The sequence below is a fragment of the Camellia sinensis genome, chromosome 6, assembly GCF_055761805.1.
Source record: "Camellia sinensis isolate YWXY chromosome 6, ASM5576180v1, whole genome shotgun sequence".
NCBI lineage: Eukaryota > Viridiplantae > Streptophyta > Magnoliopsida > Ericales > Theaceae > Camellia > Camellia sinensis.
This window is the reverse complement of record NC_138966.1, coordinates 116,374,365-116,399,210: the sequence shown is the minus strand read 5'-3', so window position 1 is coordinate 116,399,210 and position 24,846 is coordinate 116,374,365. Positions and strand designations below refer to the sequence as shown.

Genomic DNA, 24,846 nt, shown 5'->3' with positions numbered 1-24,846 from the left:
AAAAAATTCAAAAATATTTTTTTGACATTTAATTTTGTCAAATAATTTATATTTTATTAAATTGACGGATTTACCCTTAAAATTAAGCAATGATATTTTTAATTATCTTTATTTAGAACAAGATTCAAAATTCAAGATAAAATGTGTCACAATTGAAAAGATAAAAATCAAAGTGATACAAGTCCACCAATAAGTATAATTTGCCTTTCATTGAATATCACATATTTTTTTATTTTATCACCACCATCACTTGCCGCCACCTGTCACCGCCAATGATAACAACTTTTTGAGCCAATTTTTCAATGATTTTGACACTAACCAAATTTGTTGACATATTCTTACCACTAAATAAAATCTAACACCTTTTACACTTTTTAGGATGAACTTTTCATTAATTTTCTCAATATTATTTGTATATATATATATTTGGATTTTCCGACTATTTCTTAATTTTGCAAGAGCATCCACAACCCACCACCGTAAATTACCAAAGTACCCTTTGATAATGGCAAGTTGACCCTTGTTGACCAGTCATGAAACACAATGATATATCATGATGACGCCGAGATTAGCCAACATTCAACCAAAACCTCAATTAGGGGCCGTTTGTTATAATTTAATTGGGTTGATTATAACTTATTTTAAGAATCTGTATCACATTGTTTGATAAAGTTTTTTCATATAATTTTTGAGTAGAAATAACTTCAATAAACTAAAAAAATTGATTATCTAGAAGTTAATGGGAGAAGTGTTTTGACTTTTAATATTTTATTATCAATTTTTAATTTATAATAAATTACACCAAACACATTTATACTTTAAAAATTATTTCATACTACTTGTGTCAATGGCACAAACACATTTCACTTTTAATTTTGTGAAATTTATGTGGGTCTTACAAGATAATACTACAAACACATCAAGCCTTCGTTTGGCAACTTGGGTTGGGTTGGGTTGGGTTGGGTTGGGTTTGAGGATATTTTAATTATAAAAAATAAAATAGATTTTTTAGTCTAATAAGATAAAATGTCACATCCAGTTCATAATAATTACATTCTTTTTTTATAAAAAATCAAAAATATTAAAAAATGAGACTTTTTAATCCCAAATTAAAATAACTAAAAAATCAAAAACATCAACCCACTTTTCTAAGATTTTTGATTTTTATAGGACCCATGTAAGTCCAGTGTCGATCCTACAAAAATCAAGGGTCAAGATGCGTGTAGCGTCGTCACACTAGTGCCATCAATAACACTAAAAAAACACTACACCATATATTCCCACCCACATCACCCCGTTTGGCTGATAGGAAAATCATCGGATGAGTGAAACTTGAACTCCTCCCTAGGCTTCCAATTTTTCAGGGTTCATATATGCAAATCCATGCTATACCCCTCTGTCGTGTATATATATTTTTCGTCTTCCACCTCTTTTTCACCTTCCAAACCCATAATTTATATGGTCTAAATTTGTACTTTGATGGCAATCTGGTTCAAAAGATCAACCACCATTTCTCATCATTACCTGAAGAAAAGGATAAGTTTCTGGGAAAATCTAGGCCATAGCTTTCATACCAATATCTATTCACCAACAAACTCAATTGGTGAGAATTGTAGAGACTCAACTCCATTTTTCTGTGAATCAAAAGCCCTTTTCGGCTCCCGGCGTTTCAAATCCATCAAAACTGGCAGGGAAGAAGATTTGCGGCAAGATATTAATGGTGATCACCAGAATCAGGTACTTCTTAAGACATTGTTCTCTTCAAAACACACAATTTTTTTTAATTTATTATTATTTTTATGTTGAGGCTTTTTTGAGCTAATTAAATAATAGAAGTGGATCAACAATAAAGCTGAATTCAATTATTGTCTTGTTTCTTCTGACTGTACTAATTATGTCCAGTATGAACCTTTAGCCAAAATAAAAAAATTTACGAGTAAATTACAAATACATTCTTGAAGTTTATTTAAAATATAAATTATTCTTTGTAATTTAAAAAATTATAAATATTTCTTTATTAAAATTTTTTATTTAATAGAATTAATTGAAAAAATAAAATTTCTAACTGTTTATCTATACAATAATAAAATTATCTGAATTATTAACTGAAATAAAATTTTAACATTATTAAAAACTGTTAATTAATTTGATGATTAATTAATAAAAGGACTTATTTGTTATGAAATTAAAAACCTTAAGGGACATAATGTAATTTCTAGAATCACATGAAGTAATTTATAATTTAAGTAAATCTCAAAGCTGTGTTGGTAATTTATCCAAAATTTATATACCTCCCTTTTTTTTCTTTTTGTCTTTTATCTAAGGGGTGTTTCGGATATTGTCTCCCACAAATGAGAAGATAACACACATGAAGTAAGTCAATCCTAGTCTTTTAATCACCGAAGAGCAATTTTAACCATATTCTTTAGTTTCACAAGTTAAAAATATTGAAAAATAAATAATTTTTTAGTTTGTTTAATTTCTTTTAAGAAAATAACATTTCAGTTCAATTTTTAAAAAAAAATTATTTTTAAAAGAAATATAATTTTAATTATTAATATTTATAAAATTCATCATTGATTTATAATTATTTTAAAAAAAAAACCATTGATTTAATATTTTCTCATTTCTTTTTTTTTTATATATGCACTCCATGTTACTTTTTATTTTACTTATTTATATATACAAATTATTTAACGAGTCTGTCAAGACTTTTTAAATATAACTAGGCTTGAATTTTTTTTGTTAAAATAACTATTATGATAATTATAATAATTATATTATGGTGTGTATCATATGTAAATTATGTTATTTATGGGTTTAATTATCATAAATAGTATAACTAATATATTACAATATATCACGTTTATGAAGAAATTTTAATATATCACAATATATCACGTTTATTTTGAAATTTTATTGCAGGATTATTAATCCAATAAATAAATTAATTTAAAAAATTTGTAGGATTATTAGTAATGGGTAGGGGTGGGATTATATATCTAGAGTTGGGAAATAAAATAAAAAGACTCTTTTATCCTTGATTAAAAATTAAAACACTTATTATTTTTATATAATTTTATATTTTAGAAGGCTAAAAATTATTTTTAAAAATTTAAAAATATTTTTGATATTTATTTTATTAAATTATTTTATATTTTTTTAAAAAAAATTAAAAAACAAACCAAACATGGCTTTGTATTTTGTATTTTTATTTTACTTTTATTTATTTATTTATAATTTTTTTCAAAATCACGTTTATGAAGAAATTTTAACAAAGGAAAGATTATGAAAAAAAAATATTGATAGAGAGTAAGATTGAAAAAGAAGATAAATATAGTTATTATTTTGCATTCATATATTTTCTTATTCAAAGCAAATCAAACAATGAATAAGGGAATAATTTATCTTACTAATCTAATTGGATAATGAATACTACATTAATTTAATAGAATTATTAATACTTTTACTATTAATATTACGAATCAAACATCACCTAAAGATATTTGTGATTCGTGAAGTTGATAAAACTCACGATTTCTTATTAAGTAATTACAGAACAATAAAACACGTAGTATTATCATAAATCAATCTAAATCATGCATTGATTTGTGGCCATACCACATCACATGGAATAATTTTTCTATACTTTCAGACAGTACCATGATTACTTACAATTGACGCTTTGATGGGACTGTTTTTGCTGGAAATGGGTGCTGCCGTGCCATAACAGTTACTCATGCTCCCTTGTGGAGATTGTTATGATTGTTTTTCGATGATGTAAACCGTTATATTGTAAAATTTGTCAATAATATTATTTATATAAAAAATTAAGTTAATTCGATATTAATAATTTTATGGTCATATTTTAATTATTTTTAAAAATTTATGAAAGTTATGTTAACTATTAATTTTTATAAAAATAAATGTGCTTTGGTTATAAGGCTACAAATATCTAATAAAATTGATTTTTTGAATGGATGATCTACTTGACGAGCCTTGTAATAGAGGTGTTTGGTGGGGCTTTTTTGAGCCAACTTATGGCTTCTGGCTTTTAAAAAGTGATTTTAGACTATTTGATTAAACTTATTTCAAACAACTTCTGATTCTAACAATTTATTTTAAGTAAAAAAAAGCTGATTCTGAGAAGTTGCTCACCCCTTGTTTCTGATTATCGGCTTCTGCTATGAACATGTTAATTTACAGTTATACTCTTAATTTTTTTTATTTTTTATTTTTTTAAAAATAGAAAAAGACCCAAATGGACTATAAAATATTATTATTATTTTTTTATGAAAAATGTAGACAAATAGCGAATAATAAAAAATAAAAATTAATTAAAAAAACTACTTCACAGCTTATTTAACAAATATTACTCAACAACTTAAATTTATAATCCAACAGCTATACCAAACAGATTAACAGCTTCTGATTAAAGTCATAATCTATAATCTGTTAAGCTATAATCTATAATCTGTTTTAACAGCTACACCAAACAGCACTAATATGAACAATTCAAATCATCGAAAAAACTCGAGACAATCTCCCACAAGGAGACAGTAGTAACTGCTGTGCCTTGAGGTACAACAGTATCCCCATTTCGTTTTTACTACTCCGTTATTTTCCAAAATAATAATCTCTATTGAGAAATTTAATTTTGTTAATAGTATAATTATTATATTTTAAAAATATTAGTAATTTTTTAAAATTATCCTTTGATAATTTACTTTTAGAAAAATTAATTGTCATAATTATACTTTTTGTATTATGAATGAATTTGAAAGAATGGCAAAATAATAAATTCATATTATTTTATTCCTTGATTTTTAAAAATAAATTAATATTTTAATATAATAAAAAATGAAATAAAGGACTAATATTTTGAGACGAAGGAGTATTTTTGTGGCATGCTAGCAAGTATTGACTATCAAATAAAATAAAATAGAAAAAAGTAAATAAAAGGGAAAAAAATAAACAAAATACTACTCCTATGATTTATAACTGTTTGTTTTGAAAAGTATGTTAAAGATTGACTTTTTATTTGTTTTTTTTTTTAATGTATAGAAAAGTAGAGAGATTATTGACTTAAAATAAATTAAAAGTTTAGAAATCACTTTTTACTCACTTGATTTTAGGGAGAATTACTTGACGGAGTGATAAAGAGAAAAAAATTACAGAGGTGTGGGGATGTAAGTAAAATTGGTAGCAGAGTGCAAGTGAAAAGGTATGGGCTTGCACTCTTTCATGTTTATATATATATATATATATATTTTTTTTTTTAAGTAATTTTTTTTTATATTTTATTAATTTTTTCTTTTTTGGTATGCTATACAAATCATTGACTTGTACAGACGTGAATTTGAAAAAATAAAATAAAATAAAACCTAGCAACCATTAGTCAAATTAGTAAATTACCATTAAAAAAACTAGAGCATAACAAAAACAAGAAGAATAATGTTTTAGAGTACTAAATTGGGAGCTCTAGAGCATCACTAATGATGTGGTACAGTGGCCCCCACCAAAGTGATGTGAGGTTTTGGCTTGAGTTTTTTTTTTTTTTTTTTTTAAGCTCATTAGAGCTATTAGTGGTCCAAAAATTAGTGGGATGAATCACCACTCAAACAAGAATAAGCATCATATGTGGACTCCGATTTTTTTATAGCAGTATCTCTATGTCATGCTTAAAATAATGATAATAATGCTAACCAGTGATAGATTAATGATTTGCCAATAGGGTCCAGTTTCTCTCAGTTTTGAGATTAAAATTGGACCAGTTAGTTTGGCTAATGGACTTATTTTTTAGTTCCATTTCGATAATTCGAATGTTTAATATGTAGAAGTTGTCAAGTACTATATTCTTGTAAAAAATTACGTTGATCAGATATCGATAGCTATGGATCAGATTTCTGTCAATCATTTATTTTTTTACCATTTATTTTTTTATACAAATTTGATCTAATCAAATAGCTATCGATATCCGATCAACGTGATTTTTTACAAGAATATAGTACTTGACGAGTTTTGCAAATTAAATGATTTAAATTATTGAAACGGAACTCAAAAATGAACTCATAAGTTAAACTAGACGGTCCAATCTTAACCTCAAACCCGAGACAAACTAGACCTTACCAACAATACACAGAACATGGAATGATATGACAAACTTATTAATTTATGACTTTAAAATTAAAAATTCTCAAGATACTTTTTAATATTAAAATTTGCACTAACAAATTATTTTCTAAATAATTTCAAAAATGCTTGGGACCCCAAAGTTGGGAACTCCCAAAATGATGTGAACTAATCATGTATTTTTTTTTTCCTTCTTGAACCAATCATAAGTGAGTGAAAATTGTAAGAATTGTGTTTTTTTAAGAGTAACATTTGAGGGGGGTGGGGGGAGTGTTGGGTTTGCAGTAGTGAATGTTATGCATTTGCGGGGTTTGTTTAGAATCATATTTTTAAGTTTGAATCATTTATTTTTTTTTATAAAAAATATCAAATAAAATATGATGACACTGTTTGAACCAAGTGGAACGGGTCGGACTAATCCACGCTCCTCAAGCCTGTGTTCGAATGACCAAGCCCACCAGAAGACCTACACAAGAGTTCAACGGGGAACGGGGAGTCTCCCAAGGAACCCTCCAACAAGCAAGTTAGAGAGAGAAGTAGAATGTAGAGATGAATTAAAGATGGAATGCTTAACCTTCTTCTCGTCTTCGACGTCTGCTTATATCCTCTGGTAATCATTTCGTTGTCCCTTTCGACCTGTCCCCTTGGCCGAAAGTCTATGCTCTAGCTTAGCCTGTTCATGGTGAAGCCGTTCTGTCCCAACGGAGGGGGGTTATCGCAATAAATGCTGTAAGGGGCTTCATTAATGGCGATGTGCAGTGGCAATAACTTTGCAGATCTTTGTCTCCTTATGTGGCTTGTCCTTCTCTTGCCATGTGTCTTGATGTCATTGGTTCTCGTTGCTACGTGGGGCTTCAGCCATACTAGGCTTTAGTATTTGAGTTATGTATTAGGCCCTAAATGGTGGGCTATAATCTTTATGGGCTTACCCATGTCAGTAGTCCCCCAATCCCAAGTACAGTTTTAGTCCAACAAAGGAAATAATGAAGAAAACGAGGGTTGTGAGAGACCGGCAGAGTGAAGGCCGATCGAGAGGAGTGACCGACCATAAAGAGGGCCGACCGCGAAGGGTGGCCGAGTGGAGGGACCGACCATGAGGAGGGTCGACCGCGAAGGGTGGCCGAGTGGGGTGGCCGACTATGAGGAGGACCGACCGCGAAGGGGAGTGGTAGTGCGTGGGGCTCAAGAGACAGCAGGGCACGTGGTGATTTGAAGTGGAAAAGACAGGGTAGAGGAAGGGGGCAGTGAATCGTGGTCGTACACGTGGCAAAATCTTGTAGTAGGGAAGGTTTAGGCGTTGGGCAAGAAGTGAAACGATAGATCATTATAGGGTGTTGAAAAGAAAGTTTTGGCAGATTGTTGAAAATTTTTAAACTGGCGAAAATTAATTGTGACCCTTGGAATATAGGCAAGCCTTGGGCTTTTGGTATTATCCGTTTTACATATCTCTTTAAAAACAACCAAAATATTCCAAGTGTAAAGTCCTTTGTGTCGAGTGATACCCCTTTGCAACATTTTGTGGACTATCTCGCACCAGCATCTGAAGCTATTCGCAGACACACAAGAGGGATGACCCAAGATGAAGCAACAACCGCGAGGGTTGATCCATTGGGGGATGACGATGCGGTGGATTTGGCGGAACAATATCGCACGGAGCGTAGAGAGGGGGAGGGAGCGAGTCAGGCTGGAGAAGACTGCGCGAAGTGCGTGTGCCAGGGGGTTGGAAGAGGCTTAGAAGGTGAAGAAGATGGGGGTGTTGGTGATGGTGCAGAGCAATGTTGCCGATCGTGCCCATGCTGAGCTGCTCGCGGCCAAGTTGAAGCTGGAGGACGAACACCGCAAGGTGGTGTCGCTCGAGTTCCAACTGGTTGGCGAGCAGAAGAAGTTGGAAGAGGCCCAGAAAGCCTACACCGTCGCCAATGAACGGTGGGATGAGGCGATGACTTGTAACGAGGATCTGCACGCCCAGTCGATCAAAGAAAAGGAAGAAGCAGATCTGAAGATTGCGGGGTTGGAGAAGGATTTGGCAGACGAGCGCGCCAGGGCAGCGGCAAAGAAGGCGGGGTTGGAGAAGGAGTTGGAGGAAGAAAAGGCCAAGGCAACCTCTGAAAGGGCAGCATACCCCGACTTATGCGTCGTAGCAGTAGAGCAGTTCAAGGGGTCTGCTGACTTTCAGATGGCTGTCGATGCCGCGATCGCCAACAACTTGGCGAGAGAAGGGTTTGGGGGGGCTGGCCCGTCGGGGGCGACCGCTAGGAGTAGGAGTGAAGAAGAAGTGATCCAAAGCTTCCAGCGGTCAAACTTCTATAAACACGAGATGGCTGAGTTCTAGGACAGCGGCTGGAAGATGTTTAAACGCAAAGCAGAAGAGTTGTTCCTAGACTTGGACTTCAGCAGTGTAAAGATTGACGAAGACGACGTGGCCCAGACCCCCTTAGATGAGGGTGTTGAAGAAGAAGACCTCGTCTCAAGTGAAGAGGAATGATTGGTGTGAACAAAATTTGTACTCAGAGTTTTGGTTGTTTTGTTTTTTGTTTTTGGAATTTCTGTAATAAACTTATGTATAAGTTTGTGAATGAATAAAATTATGAGTTGTGTTTGTGTTTTTATGATATTGTCTTTATTGTTTGAGGATCTGCAAAGAATGAAAGTGGTGACTTACATAGGGCTTGTGTATAAATTATTGTGAAGTTTAAAATGTAAGAAAACCTAAACGCAGAGTGAAGTTTAAAATGTAAGAAAACCTCAACGCAGAGTGCAGGTTAAAATGTAAGAGAAATTCAATGCAGAGTGAAGTTCAAAATGTGAGAATGTTAAAAACGTGAAGTTTTGAATCACGACCTAGCAAGGAGCCAGTCTGACTTGGAAAATGTTGAACTAGAATTTGACTAAGTATGACAACTATGCCACGATCATGAAGTCGTAATAGTGGCCTTGGTCGATCTCTTCATTCGTGCTCAGTTTGGGTTGAGCCATGATTAACGCAGTCTGGTTGAGTCTTCAAGCAACCCAGTCTGGCTGAGCTCTTCATGCTCAGCCTGGCTGAAGCTTTAAGTAACTCAGTCTGGCTGAGGCCTTGAGTAACTCAGTCTGGCTGAGCTCTTCATGCTCAGTTTGGCTGAGGCTTGTAGCTGAGTGCTGCAATCAAGACATTATTGAGATACCACACAGATGATTGAGATATAAAATTGTTGTCATGTAAAGTGCAGCCCATTTGATCAGAAATTTGCATCATGTGAGAGAAGAATAAGAACATTCAAGTGTGTAGATTGCCAAAAAGAAAATACAATAACTGGTTAATACAAAAAAAGGGATTTATTGAAAATAACGCTTTAAGTGTTCGGCGTTCCACGGATGGGGGAGGTCTCGACCTTCCACGTCCTGAAGTCGGTAAGTGCCTGGATAAGGTCTGACTTTAACAACGTAAGGTCCTCTCCACTTGGCTGCCAGTTTGCCCTCAGCCGGATTTTTGGTGGCAAGAGTTACTTCGTGCAAAACGAGGTCCCCCACGGCGAACTCCCTCGGTCGGACTTTGCGGTTGTATTGTGTTCTCATTTTCTGTTGGTATGAGGCCTGTCTGACAGCAGTGGTTTCTCGGAGCTATTCGATTAGGTCTAGGTCTACCCGATGCAGCTCTTCGGTTAGTTTTGGTTTCGGATGTAGAACCCTTGGAGTAGGCAGACCAATTTCCACTGGAATGACCGCCTCAGCGCTGTATGTTAAGCGAAAGGGGGTCTCCACAGAAGGAGTTCAAACGGTAGTGCGGTAAGCCCAGAGTACATTCGGTAATTCCTCAGCCGAGAGTTCCTTAGCAGCTTCCAGTTTAGTTTTGATGATCTTCAGAAGAGAATGGTTGGTGACCTCAACTTGGTCATTGGCTTGGGGATGACCTGGGAAAGAGAAACATGGCTGGATTTGAAGTTCTGCACAGAATTTCCTGAACTTGGCATTGTCGAATTGTTTGTCGTTGTCGGAGACGATGGCTTGAGGGATGCCAAATCTGCATACGATCGACTGCCAGATGAATCTAGTTGTGTTCCGCTTAGTAATTGTGGCAAAGGGTTCTGCCTCCACCTATTTAGTGAAGTAATCAATGGCGACAATTGCGAATTTGGTTTGGCCTCGGGCAGTGGACAATGGGCCAACTAGGTCGATCCCCATTTGGCGAATGGGTAGGGACTGCAAAGTGTGATTAATTCTGTAGGAGGAGCATATGGGATGTTGGCAAAACATAGGCACTTATCACATTTGAGCACGAAGTTAGTCGCACCTTGATTGAGAGTAGGCCAGAAATAACCAGTACGAAGTATTTTGTGGGCTAGGGACCGGGCACCCGAATGATTACCACAGATACCCTCATGGATTTCCCTCATCACGTAGGTTGCTTGAGCAGGATTAAGGCATCTGAGGTATGGCGCGTGAAAAACCACGTTTGCACAAGAGGCCGCTGACAATAATGTAGTTGGACGACCGGGCCCTGACTTTGGCGGCCTGTTGTTTGTCGGCTGACAGTTCCCCCGTTGTTAGAAATAGAGAGATGTTGGCCACCCAAGGAATAGGTTTGTTTTGGAGGAAGTAGACTTGCTGCTGGTTTTGGGAAATGGCAGGGTGGGCCAGGTACTCGAGGCGGACACTGTGGCTGAGGTCTGACTGGTCTGCCGACGCCAACTGTGCCATTTCATTTACCTTGGAGTTTTCCGTCCAAGGGATATGCTTGATGTGGAAATTATTGAAGAGGCGAGCAAGAGGGAGTGCAATATCCTTATAAGCCCGTATTGTGTCTTCCTTGGCATCGAATTCTCCCGTGATTTGACCGACAATGAGTTGGGAATCGCTGAACACTTGGATATGGCTGACACCAATGTCTCTGGCGAGGCGAAGACCTGCAATCATGCCTCATATTCAGCCTCATTACTACTTGCGTCGAAAAAGAAGCGGAGAGCACATTTGAAATAACCCCACTCTGGGGCAGTGAGGATAAGACCAGCCCTACTGCCTTCTTTGCAGAATGATTCGTCAACGTTGAGGGTCCAAGAGTGGGGTCTTCTGGCTTGATAGGGTGTGGCAGGGGCGGAGGAGCTGTGGTTGGAGTGGGATTAGTGAATTCCAAGATGAAATCGGCAACAGCCTGCCCTTTAATCACCGTTCGAGGCCGGTACGAGATGTCAAATTGGCTGAGCTCGACCGACCATTGCACAAGTCTGTCGGAAAGTTCTGGTTATTGCATTATCTTCTTCAATGGTTGGTCAGTGAGGACCACTAGGGAATGGGCTTGGAAGTAAGAACGGAGTTGTCTGGAGGCGGTGACCAAGGCCAAGGACATGGACATTTTTTCTAATAACGGGTAGTTTTGTTCCGCTTCCTTAGGAGCCCGACTGATGTAGTAGACCGGTCGTTGGACAGAGCTGTCTTCCTTGATGAGTACTGCACTGACTGCGGTATTTAACACGGCTAAATAGAGGAAGAGGGGTTCGTCCGTGATTGCCTGAGAAAGTAGGAGGGGTTGGCCATGCACTGTTTCAACTGCTGAAAAGCCTCTTCTAATTCTGTCGTCCACTTAAAAGTTTGTCGAAAAACTTTGAAGAAGGAGAGGCACTTGTCTATTGCACGGGAAATGAAACAGTTGAGGGCGACAACTCGGCCAGTAAGCCTCTGAGCCTCCTTAACCGCTCTGAGTCACTGCATTTCAATTAAGGCCTTGATCTTTTCGGGGTTAGCTTCGATGCCCCGCTGACTGACCATGAAACCCAAGAACTTTCCAGATCCTACGCCGAAGGCGCATTTCTTCAGATTGAGCTTCATTTGATATTTTCGTAGGGTGCCGACGGTCTCTCGTAGGTCGGCCAGATGATCAGTGGAGAGCTTGCTCTTGACTAACATGTCGTTGACATAAACTTCAATGTTCCGGCCTATCTGATGATGAAAGACGGCATTGACCAACCGTTGATAAGTGGCTCCGACATTTTTCAACCCAAACGGCATCACACGATAATGGTAGGCTCCCCGGTCGGTGATGAAAGAGGTGTGTTCCCGGTCAGACGAGTGCATCAGAATTTGGTTGTACCCAGAGAAGGCATCCATGAAGCTAAGCATTTGATGACCGGCCGTGGCGTCAATAAACAGATCTATGCGCGGAAGGGAATAGATGTCCTTGGGGCAAGCTTGGTTGAGGTCGGAATAGTTGACATAGAGTCACCATTTATCGTTGTTCTTACGGACCAAGACCATGTTTGACAACCATCTAGGGTAGTCCACGTTTTTGATGAATTGTGCCTCGAGGAGTTTATCTATTTCCGCAGTGATAAGAGTATTGCGCTCTAGATGAAAGATGCGCTGCTTCTGGCGGAAAGGTCGGAAATGGGGTTCAATGCTGAGATGATGGGTGATGAAGGAGGGGTCAATACCCGGCATATCGGAGTGGGTCCAGGAAAATACATCTTTGTGCTCAATTAGGAGGGCGGTAAGGTCGGCTTTGGCCTGGGCGGATAGTTGGCTGTCGATCTTGGCAGTTTTTGCTGGGTTGGTGGGATCGATGAGGACCTCGAGAAGCTCTTCCACTGGTTCCCCCCTAACCAGCTCGTCCTCATCTCTAACGTCAAGTCCTTCAATGATCATGGCCTCCTTGAGCTGGACCTCTTTAAGTGAGGCAACATAACATTCCCTGGCCACAGTCTGCTCTCCCCTGACCATGCCGACCTCAAGATCGGTGGGGAACTTGACGGCAAGATAGAAAGTGGATGTGATAGCTTGGAAAGCATTTAGGGCGGTGCGGCTGAGGATGATGTTGTAGGCGGAGGGATAGTCGATGACCAGGAAGGTAAGCAACTTGGTGGTCTGCCGTGGGTATTCTCCGATTATGATAGGAAGATCGATGGAGCCGATGGAGGTCACCCGGTCTCTAGTAAAACTGACTAATGGGATTTGGAGAGGAGATAGACTTTCATCCCCGATCGTGAGCTGGCGGAAGGCATTTAGGAAAATGATGTTTGAAGAGCTACCGTTGTCAACAAGAACCCATCTGACTTTGTAATTGGAGAGGAGAGCAGAAATGACGAGGCGGTCGTCATAGGGGTAACGGATGCCTGTGCAGTCGGCTTCCATAAAGGTGACGGGCTTCATCCATTGTTTGGGCTGTTTGGAATGGCGGTCCAATGTGGCAACTTCTTTGTCTGAACCCTATCTTATTTTTTTGAGTTCTGCCCGCTAAGTTGAGCGAGATGGTCCTCCACAAACAAGTCCGCCTGCAATGACTCTGATTTCTCTGACAGGGAGGGCGGGGTTACCTTGTGCTCGAGGTTGCTGTGGAGGACGATCATGGCCTTGGTTAGGTTGTACTGGTTGCCGGGGAAGGGTGTGCCGGCGATTGTTTCTGATGGGTTCAGTTCTTTGCCTTTGTTGAGGACGGGTTTTTGTGAATCGACTGAGACGTCCCTGACGTATCAAGCCCTCGACCTGATCTTTGAGGTTAACACACTCCTCAGTATTATGGTCGTGGTCCTGGTGAAAACGACAGTATTTGGACTAGTCTCGCCGATTGGAAGGAGACCGTGATGGTTGGGGCCATTTTAGGGGGTAGTTTCGTTGGATCTAATTGAGGACTTGTTCCATGGGAAATTGAGGGGTGTGTACTGTTCGAACCGGCCGGGCGGTCGGGTTAGTGCCGACCGGTCGACTCAGGGGGTCGGTCGGTATACTGAGGTGTTTGGTTATTGTATTGGGTGTTTCTTGTTTTTGAGTCCTTTCTCTTCTCCCTGGGGGTCGGGTTTTTGGCTGTAGGGTCTTGGCGAGCGGCTAGGAAGTTTTCGGCGTTTATGTATTTTTGGGCTTTGGAAAGTAGGGTTGCTATGGAGGTCGGAGGGTTTTTAGAGAGGGAGAAAAGGAAATCAGATGATCGTAGGCCGGCCATGAACGCTGTGAGGATGACCTTGTCTTCGTTTTCTGCCACCTGCAGGGCTTCCGTGTTGAAGCGGGTGACAAAGTTGCGCAGTGACTCCCCTCAGTCTGACGAATGTTGAGGAGTTGGGTTGCCGGACGCCTCTGGCATTGGGCTCCAATGAAATGGCTGGGAAAGGAATCACTAAGGTGCTGGAAAGTGGAAATAGAGTCTGCTGGCAGTTGACTAAACCAGAGTCGAGCCGACCCCTTGAGTGTTACAGGGAAAGCCCGTCACATGATTTCATCGGGGAGTGCATGGAGGATCATGAGGGTTCTGTAGGTCTCCAGATGAGCGACTAGGTCTGATGTACCGTCGAAAGAGTCGATTGTGGGCATCTTGAACTTGGGAGGCAGAGGTTTATCCCTGATGGAGGCAACGAACGGGGAGTTGGCTGTGGTAAAAGGTTTATGTTGTATGTTCTGCATGACTCCTTAGAGCTGGAGGTTCATGGCATGGAGTTTTGCATCCCAAAGAGGAATGTTGTCACCACAGGAAGGCAACGGGGGCTGGACGCTGCTGGCCTCTCCTTCAGGGGTTGGTGCCGGGGCCGACAGATGCGGGGCCCGGGGTGGTGGATTTATATCTGGGGGAGGGGGTCGCAAGCCCTCCAAGTTGGGTGGATAGGGCTGCTGGATAGTATGGCTCGGTGCTCGTTCTTGGTTGGATGGAATATCTAGAGGTGGTGGAGGGGGCATGGGAAGGTTTCTTTGGAGTAGGGTATAAATCAAAGCTTGGTTCTGCTCGGCTAGGCAGTTAATGCTAGTGGTGAGCTCGGTAAAGTACTGTGGTGGGTTGTTTGGATTGGAAGGGTTAGCTTGGTGATCGGGAACATTGGGGTGGGAAGCCATGGATCTAGTTGTGACCATCCACCTTTGCAGGTGGTAGGAAAGGTTACTGGAAAAGGGCCTTCGGCGACAATGAGTGCAACTGGCGCGCGGAGTAAGAGAGTTCCCACAGACGGCGCCAACTGATGACACCGTTTAAACCAGGTGGAACGGGTCAGACTGATCCACGCTCCTCAAGCCTATGTCCGAATGACCAAGCCGACCAGAAGACCTGCACAAGAGTTCAACGGGAAACGGGGAGTCCCCCAGCGAACCCTCCGACGAGCAAGTTAAAGAAAGAAGTAGAATGTAGAGATGAATTAGAGATGGAAAGCTTAACCTTCTTCCCGTCTTCGACGTCTGCTTATATCCTCTGGTAATCATTTCGTTGTCCCTTCCGACTTGTCACCTTGGCCGAAAGTCTATGCTCTACCGTACCCTGTTCATGGTGACGCCGTTTTGTCCCGACGGAGGGGGTTATCGCAATAAATGCTGTAAGAGACTTCATTAATGGCAATGTGCAGTGGCAATAACTTTGCAGATCTTTGTCTACTTATGTGGCTTGCCCTTCTCTTGTCATGTGTCTTGATGTCATTGGTTCTCGTTGATACGTGGGGCTTCAGCCATGCTAGGCTTTAGTATGTGAGTTATGTATTGGGCTCTAAATGGTGGGTTATAATCTTTATGGGCTTACCCATATCAAAATATATTTATAAAAAAATTAATTTTATCATATATTTGTAACTCTTTTATCGAATTATATTTATATTACTATTTATTTTTTATTTACAAATGTAATTTGAAAAGAGTCATCAATGTTCGATTAATTTAAATTTGACGAGCATATTTTTTTACAAAATTAACAATTTTAATTATCAAAATGAACCGAAAACGTGCTCCATAAAAGACGTACAACGATTCCAATATCAAAATTGAACTGAAAACATGCCCATATTAGACGCACAACGGTCATTGTTGTACCCCTTGCACATTCAAAATCTTCTTTTGGAGGGGTTTATTGTATTAATTTTATAAAGACAATCTCAAAGCGAGAAAAAAAATCTTAATTAGTGGTGTTTTGGAAAGTTGGCAAAACGTTGATTTTTTGTGTGGCTTTTTTGGTTTATTTGTGGACTGTTTTGGTAACATGCATAAAAAGCTAAAAGCCAGCTTTTAATCAATTTTGAATTATATCATCTCTCACATGAAATAGTAAAAAAAGTTAAAAAATTTAAAAAATTGGCTTTTTATAAACTTGCCAAAGCGCCTAGAGATTTAAACTAGTGACTTCCTAGTGAGATGTAGGAGTTTTAGCCAATCAAACTAGAATCCGGATCTTCGGTCGCCTTCCCCTGTCGCCTTCCCTTGTCGCCCCCAAAACGACGTCGTTTTGGGGGCGAATTTTCAAAAAAAAAAAAACGCAGAAGAGGGAGGAAGGAGAGGAAGAGGGAGGGAGGAGGGAGGAGGAGGAGGGCCGGCCGGACTGGAGGGGGCCATAAATACAGGGGAGGAGGAGGAGGAGGTGGAGACGGGTCGGAGGCGGAGCTCGACGGCGGTCGTAGGTGCTGCGACGAGGTGGAGTTGCTGCAACGGCTGCGACGGCGGCTGCGACGGCGGCGAGGGACGACGGCGGCAGCCTCCTCCTCCTCCTCCTCCTCCCTCCTCCCTCCTTCCTCCCTCTCCCTCTTCCTCTCCTTCCTCCCTCTTCTCTGCGTCTCTTCTCTGCGTTTTTTTTTTTTGAAAATTCGCCCCCAAAACGACGTCGTTTTGGGGGCGACAGGGGAAGGCGACAGGGGAAGGCGACGGGTGATCTGGATTCAATCAAACTAGCCCCGTTGATTATATAATTTATTATTATAGTCATTTTTTTTTTAGATTTGTGATTTTAGACTTAAGTGTAAATTCTATGAGTTAATATTTTTTACAAAATAAAAAAGGTGGAGACAATACAAAACCTATATATATTTTTTGATATCAACCCCACACCCTCCCGTTTTTATTTTAATTTTAGAAAAAAGTTTTTTTTTTTCTTCCCCCTTTTAAACCATCATATATCCTATTTACAAAACTGTTACAACTATAAAAATATATATATACACATATATCATTTTTTTAAAAACATTCCTATTAAAGTCTGAAGGTTAGACTTATTTTTTAAGTTTTAACCATCAATAAAAATATTTAAAACAAATTTTTTCTTATATCTTGTTTAATCATTAGCTAATAATCTTTTTTACATCAAGGGGTTGTTTGGTTAGAAATACAAAAGTACATTTATTTATCTTTTTATTTTTTTAAGATTATATTATTTCTTTATTTTTTTACATAACTTTTTATAAAAATTAAAAAAAAATATATATATATATATATTTAAATAATCTCTTACAACCACCGAGTGAGGGATAGTTTGGGAAGTGAATTTAGGATTAAAATAATTACAAAAAATAAAATAAATTTTTTAGTCCCAATAAAATAAAATATGACATTTAACTCATAATTATTACATTTTTTTTTCACAAAAAAGACAAAAAAATAAAAAATCTTCCCAAATTAAACTTTTTAACTCTAAATTAAAATAATAAAAAAAATAAAAAAATCAATAAAACGAACCCACTCCCCAATCCAATGAGTCCACGGGGTTGGTTTGGTATATAAATTTGTTTTTTTTATTGATTTGACACCTTATCTGGTAGTTTTTATTGTTTGCTATGCGCTAGGTTAATGCGTGAGGCACAGCAGTGACTGTGGTGCATCCATTTGAGGTATATTATGACCTTATTTTTATGATCCAAACCGTTCATTTTGTAGGATTTGTTGAGTACTTCATGTCTACCAAAAATCATATTAATCGGATATCAACAACTATATGATCGAATTGCATATTATTTATGTTATTTCTCAAAATAAAACTTATTATTTATTTTTTTGGTTATCGATCATATAGTTGTTGATATCCAATTAATATGATTTTTAGTAAGTATGAAGTACTCAACAAATCCTACAAAATGGACGGTTTGGATCATAAAAATAAGACCATAATACACCTCAAATAAATGCACCACAGTCACTGCCCCTTATCGCTTTTCTTCTTCTTCTTCTTAGCATTATTCTTCATCATCCTCATGCAATTATTAATATATAAATAACAATATAACCTATATATATACATATATATATATATATATATATATTTATTTTGTACACCATTCCAAGAATGTTTGGCCATCGCTGGAGCAGAAAGATGGGTTTGATGAAACTTGTCAATAAACAACACCTTCGCAATTCACTTTCTACAACTCTACCTCCAATCGCTTGTGTTTCTCCTTCCATTTTCTCTATTCATCGGTTTGAATCAACGAAAGTTCAAGAACAAGAGCTTTATTCGATTCATAACGATCACCCAAATGAAAACATTCAGGTGATTTTTTTTGGGAAATGTTGATAGAATGGTGAAGAAAGTAGTTGCATATTAATTGTTTGTTTAAATTCATGTGTGCCATGATGATGATGAGAGTTCTACTTAATACTAACATGAATTTAGGAATGTATATAGCTCTATCTGCAGACCCAGAATTCGATATGAAACAGAGTTTCTATTCCTATTGATGCCATGGAATATTATTTACTTATTTCTATGAATTAAGAATCTATAAACCCTTTTTGTAAATCGATGTTAAAACTAACATTGATCCAATCAGGAAAAGCACCGAAATTAGCTAATTCCTTAATAGCAGTTAATTTCCACACTGGGTTTTTCTTGAAATTGTATGATGGCATGAGCTTTCTAAATCTTATTTTTTAAAGTTCCTTTTTGTGTAAATATTTTTGTGTATCTAGTTTATCACTTTTGATATGGAAGTAGGATTTTAGGTTTCTATAGAACTAGTTAAAAAGAGTCTTTGTTCAAATTAAAAAAAATAAAAAATAAAAAATAAAATAAAAGGTAAAAAGAGTCTTCATTTATTTTACCTTTCATTCATTTTGATTACACTTGATGCAGCAGGGGCAGGACTTTCCTGGTGGAAGAATAAGATTTACTTCAGCAATGAATTTTAATTCTGAGTTTCCAATGAAGAGGATACCTTGTTATCGAGTTCTTGATGACAATGGCCATCCCATAATGAACAGCGGCTTTCGACAGGTATATATATCCATTCAGATCTAGTTAACCAACTCCATATTGTTAGAACTATGCACAATAAATGTTGTATTTTTCATGATTTTCTAGCCATTGTGTACATTTTACTTTCCTGAAATAACTTAAAACCTGATGAAACCCAGTCTATAAACCAAGTTCGCAATATTTTCTAAGTTTCTCTTTGGGGTGCTTTTGGATTTTGGATTTGTGGTGGGAAAAGGAAAGGGAAGAGAAATAACAAAGATTCAGACCCCTACAAAACATCACCCCCACAACCCCTACTCACTTGTGATTGGTACAAGTCAGAAAGAGAAAGAAAAAAAAAAAAAAATACAAACACACCATTGGTCCACATTACTGTGGGGGTGGTGGGGTCTCCCAAAAGGGGGTCCCAAACATTTTCGGGAAGGGAAAAAGTGATTTAAGCTCTTCCCCCCCCCCCCCCCCCAAACAAATCCCTTCCCTTTCCCTCCATAAATCCCTCTACAAATTCAAGATCCAAATGCAACTTTAAGGGCTGAAAATTTTAGAATTATACAATTCAGCTTTGGTTAATTTGATTATTTAGATTGCATGCAAACACATTGTCTTTTGCTAATTTGTCAGCTATCACATTCATTAGGTGAGCAAGGATGATGCATTGAAGATGTATAGTAGTATGGTTACCCTTCAAACTATGGACAACATCTTCTATGAAGCACAAAGGCAAGGAAGAATTTCCTTCTATCTCACCTCATATGGAGAAGAGGCTATCAACATTGCATCGGCTGCTGCACTCACCCAAGACGATATTGTCTTGCCTCAGGTAAGAAACTAGGATGAATTAGAGATCAATTTTCAAAGGTTACTTATTTCTTTCTTCTCAACCAATTAATTAGTATCACAATATACTATGCAATATCAGCAACAGATTTCAATCTGTTAGGAGCCATATGATATAGAGTCATACATACCATGAACAACAACACTGTTGTATATATTGCTCACAAATTCCTTTCCTCATTTTACCACCTTCAGGTTGCTGACTTGCTACTGTAGTTCCATTTCTCCACTACCTATGTTTTCAAAATGTCTAACCATATGTATTTCTGTTCTTTGTCAGCTTATGCGGCTTGATCTTAATTTCAATGCTTCAGTCATTCATCTTCAACTCTCATAAATAGAATGATTTGAAGCCAAGTTCATATCCATAGAAGATAAAACTCCAACCCAAACCCCAGAAATGTGTTAGCTTTGAAGACCATCCAATTATTTTGATTTCAGTTTTTCATATTTTCTTTTAGACCCCTCCATGTGATGGATAGGTTTTCAATAATTGGTTGGATATATTAGGAAGACCACGATAGAGAATGATGTAAATGGGCATGTATAATGCAATGCAGTACAGGGAACATGGTGTTCTGTTGTGGCGTGGTTTCACCTTGCAAGAATTTGCCAACCAATGTTTTGGGAACAAGGCTGATTATGGGAAAGGAAGGCAAATGCCAATTCATTATGGATCCAGTGTGCTCAATTACTTCAATGTTTCATCACCTATCGCGTAAGATCTAAGCACCTTTGGCACGTTATGTTCCTATAGAATTATTGTAGCATCGATCAAGATCAACCATTCTGAAAGTACTTGTTTTTATTTGTGTTCCTTAGTACTCAGCTTCCTCAAGCCGTGGGTGCTGCTTATTCTCTCAAAATGGATAGAAAGAATGCATGTGCCGTCACTTATTTTGGGGATGGTGGCAGCAGTGAGGTAATAATATGATTCTGGAAGTATTTCTTGGCTTCTATGAATTAATATAACTGTACAATTTTTGAGTTCATTGAAAGAAAACTATTTAAAAAATGCTGAACAATGTCCTAGTCTCTATCTCTCATTCATTCTCTCTCTTCTTTGTGTTTAACCATTTCATCTGGAAACCAAGAGCTTGGTTGTTTGTTGTTTTCTAATATGTGCCTGAATGTTTTTAGGGAGATTTCCATGCTGGTTTAAATTTTGCAGCAGTTACGGAAGCCCCAGTCATTTTCATTTGCCGCAACAATGGATGGGCCATCAGCACCCCTATATCAGAGCAGTTTCGAAGTATTTCTTTTAATCAACCCTGTTATCTCTCTCTTTTATGTTAAAGGCTGCATTACCTTTGGAATCCTGTTTTTGTATAGATTGTGTTCCCTTTGTGTAAGTGGCAGAAACACCACTACCAGTTCATGCAAGAAAAAAATAATGGAATTTCCGTTGTGCAGCTGTGCAGTGTGCTCACAGTGCACATCAACATGCTAAGAAGCAGGGACACAGACACCAACACCGTACACGGCAATTTTCAAAAAATCAAAATAGGGACACAGTGGAGATACAGCAAAAAATTATATTTTTATTTGCTATGTATATGAATATTACATCCACAAATAATTTAAAAATAATGAAAAATTAGCACTAATTTAATATGAAAAAACAACCAAATGTAACTTAAACTTTACTCGATATAGAATATACTATTTTTTCAATCATAAACCACGTGACGTGTCTGATATGTATCCTAGTGTGTCAGTGTTTGACACGACTGATAGTGATGTAGAACACTGTAAGGGAAGAGAAGTGAAAAGAAGAAAAGGATCACAGCCTAACACAATGATCACAGCCTTAAAAACTCAATATTATTTCAAACTAACTTTTACAACACAATGACCTAATATTTACAAGTTAGAAACCCTAATTCATAATAGGAAATTAAATCTTTATGTTATTTGGAAACTTAATCGATAAAAGAATAAGGAACTAAATATCACTAAGAATAAGATCCTAATTAACCAGTAAATCGAAAATAAATTAGGGCCCGCATTAACACATAAAATTGTCATGCCTAATTACAGTGTGCACGTTACACATCAGATCAGATAGTATCTGTGCTTCATAGTCAGCACGTGTGTGTGAGAGAGAAATGGTTGTCATGCCTCAACACAGTTATTTGCAAAATGTGAATGGGAACTCAACAACCAGTAAAGGGGTACAAAATGTAAACCAAGCCTTCTTCAGATAATGCTATCATCCATATAGCCTTCTTCAGACAATGTGATCCATATAAGTTCACATCTTTTTTGTTTCTTATTGGCAGGTGATGGGGTGGTTGTAAAAGGTCAAGCTTATGGAATCCCAAGTATTCGGGTTGATGGAAATGATGCTCTTGCTGTCTATTGTGCGACTCGTGCAGCACGTGAAATGTCTATTAATGAACAGAAGCCAATCTTACTTGAGGTGCAAATGCAATTAAGCTTCCTTTATCATACTTCGGTCACATTCTGCATCTCCTTTTTCCAGTTCTTTTTGTTCCTTTAACTGCCACAACATGACATGGAGAGACTTGAATGAATTTCAGCACACAATTATAATTGTTGGTCCCTATGATCACATTGAACATGGTGGTTACTTCTCATTTGAGATAGTGAGGATGCTTGGGAAATGGATTTGGATCCTCTTTTGTACTACGCCTTGCAATGAGCTTGCTGTGGTCAAAACTGCAACATGACACATCAAGTGAAGACATAATTCAATGGCTCGGATCTATTTTAAAACAAGAAACACAAACTTTGTTGTTTTGTGGGTGAATTTATTTTCTTAAATAAATAAAAAAATAATAAGCTCAGGTTGAACAGACCTTTTCCAGTACCAGTGCTTGCTAACCCCTAGTCCACCCATCTCTTCAATTGGGATAACCTTAGTCTCAGGGAAAAATAAGGCTACGAAAATAATCACTTCTGTTCTGTCCGCACGACCACACTACACACAGCTACCATCACACAACACTTATGGTTCTTGTTGCTTCTATTTTTCCTCTCCCTTTCACCAGAGCAGCCCACCAAAAAATAAAAAAATAAAAAGAAGACACACTAAAAGAATGAGGAAAATCGACACCTAAGAGGTTTTTATTTTCTGAAGTCTCAAAAATAAAAACTTTAGGTGTCAAGAATTGATTACATTTTTGCTCACAATGGAGCATCAGGCCTCTGAACCACCAACAGATGATGGGAGGATGAGTGGGTAGGTGGTTGTGATGGGAGGTAGGGGGATGGGGGGCTTTGGCTGGTGACGGTGGAGGGAGGTAGAGGGAGGGAAGGACGTCGGCCTTCGCTGGTGGATGTGGATCACACTGCATGATGGAAGTGGGAGAGGAAGAAATATGGCATACCTATGCTGTTTCAAATTTTCTTTTTCTTTGTTTGAATTCACCCAAAAAGCTATGTTGTTTTGGGTTCATTGTTTTAAAATTGATCTGAACTGTTGAATCATGTCTTCATTGATCTGTCATTTAACCACAAGAAGGTCATTACAAGATTTGGTACAATAGAGGATCCAAGTCCTAAGGGGATGATCAACCTAAATGATTTTCAATAGAAAAGGCACAACCCTTCAATCGAGGTTGCACCCATTTGAATGGTTGCAAATTTGCAATTATTCACAAATGGGTACGAATCTAATCGTGTCTTCTTTCTGTGCATTTTCATTGCGTTTTATTCGGTCTCTTTGAGATATATGTATGTCTTTGGAGTGAGATTCAAGTGTGCTTCCCTCAATCAAATGAGCTGTAAAAATATGGAAATGTTGGTGACCCTGGCCGCACACTCTTTCTGGCATCTATGGAAGCGATACATTGAACTCATTCAAACAAAATCATGATACTTTTCCATGGTTATTTTAACTGTTAGGCGATTACATATCGAGTTGGACACCATTCTACATCTGATGATTCCACAAAGTATCGTCCAGCAGATGAGATTGAACACTGGAAAACAGCTCGGAATCCTATTGCTAGATTTAGAAAATGGGTCAATAGAAATGGCTGGTGGAGTGATGATGACGAATCCAAGCTTCGTGCCAACGTGAGGCAGCAGGTAAACTTCGAGACACTTTCACATAACTTCTGTTATATCTAATTTCAAAGCTGAATCACTGTTGGAAATTTTCTTTTGGCGAATGGGTGTTTTGTTGCAGCTAATGGATGCGATTCAAGTGGCAGAGAAAACAGAGAAACCTCCAATTTCAGACTTGTTTGCAGATGTCTATGAAAATTTGCCCTCAAACCTACGTGAACAAGAAGAATTACTTAGAGAAACTGTTAAAAGATACCCTCAAGATTACCCCTCTGATGTTCCTGTTTGAGAGTATACTTATATTTGACCCTGTCATTTATAACATTTGTGATAAATTGCATACATAAGACCATATGCCGTTCTGTCTCATTCAACAATGTTCATCAAATCACTGTTTACTCACCTTTAGCATTTTCCCCAGGAATGTGGAAAAAGAAAAGGAGAGTACCACAAAGAGGTATATCAGTGTCACATGATTATTTGGGGCACTCACATCCACACACTATGGAGAACCTATACAGAAGGATACAAATATGGTTACAATATGGGCATGAAAGAATTAAAAAAGATAAGATACAAATACGTTCATGAAAATATATGTATTTTTATAATATTTAGTATGCATGAGCTTAAATAGAATTTAAATATTAATATAAGAGTTGATAGCTAGTTAACCTTTTTTTTAGTTGTTATATATACTTCATTTAAATAAGTCTGAACCATTTACATTGCTAGTTGTGCTTTTTGTCTTTTCGTCATACCATTTGGGATTGACTTACTTATTTTTTATTTTTTGTTGAAGAATCTAAAAAAAATTGATGGGTTTGGATGAATTTAAACCAGAAAAGTGACAATTTTAAGAACATTTTCCAAACAGCATGCAAAAGTGATTTCGCAGATTGGACAGGCTGAAAGGTATATTTTACCCTTCTGAACATGCATTTGCATTTCTTAACTTA

General features: G+C 37.7%; 1 protein-coding gene across 6 annotated transcripts; it reads left to right on the top strand.

Annotated features, from left to right (window-relative positions):
• Nucleotides 1-1,150: 1,150 nt before the first annotated feature.
• On the top strand, nt 1,151-24,256 carry LOC114285554 (2-oxoisovalerate dehydrogenase subunit alpha 2, mitochondrial). 6 transcript variants are annotated; one of them, XM_082874587.1, is made up of 10 exons: nt 1,308-1,737; nt 5,136-5,224; nt 18,896-19,033; nt 19,653-19,835; nt 20,413-20,570; nt 20,675-20,774; nt 20,993-21,104; nt 22,135-22,274; nt 23,723-23,908; nt 24,009-24,256. In XM_082874587.1, exons 3-10 carry the CDS (start codon nt 18,938-18,940, stop codon nt 24,174-24,176), a joined length of 1,143 nt encoding a protein of 380 aa, XP_082730713.1. In that variant the 5' UTR covers nt 1,308-1,737; nt 5,136-5,224; nt 18,896-18,937; the 3' UTR covers nt 24,177-24,256. The 6 variants fall into 6 exon arrangements, with proteins under 6 accessions (XP_028084392.1, XP_028084393.1, XP_082730713.1 ...); XM_082874588.1 differs by having other exon boundaries at nt 18,893-19,033; XM_028228591.2 differs by lacking the exon at nt 5,136-5,224 and having other exon boundaries at nt 1,151-1,737; nt 18,893-19,033.
• The last annotated feature ends 590 nt before the right edge of the window (nt 24,257-24,846 follow it).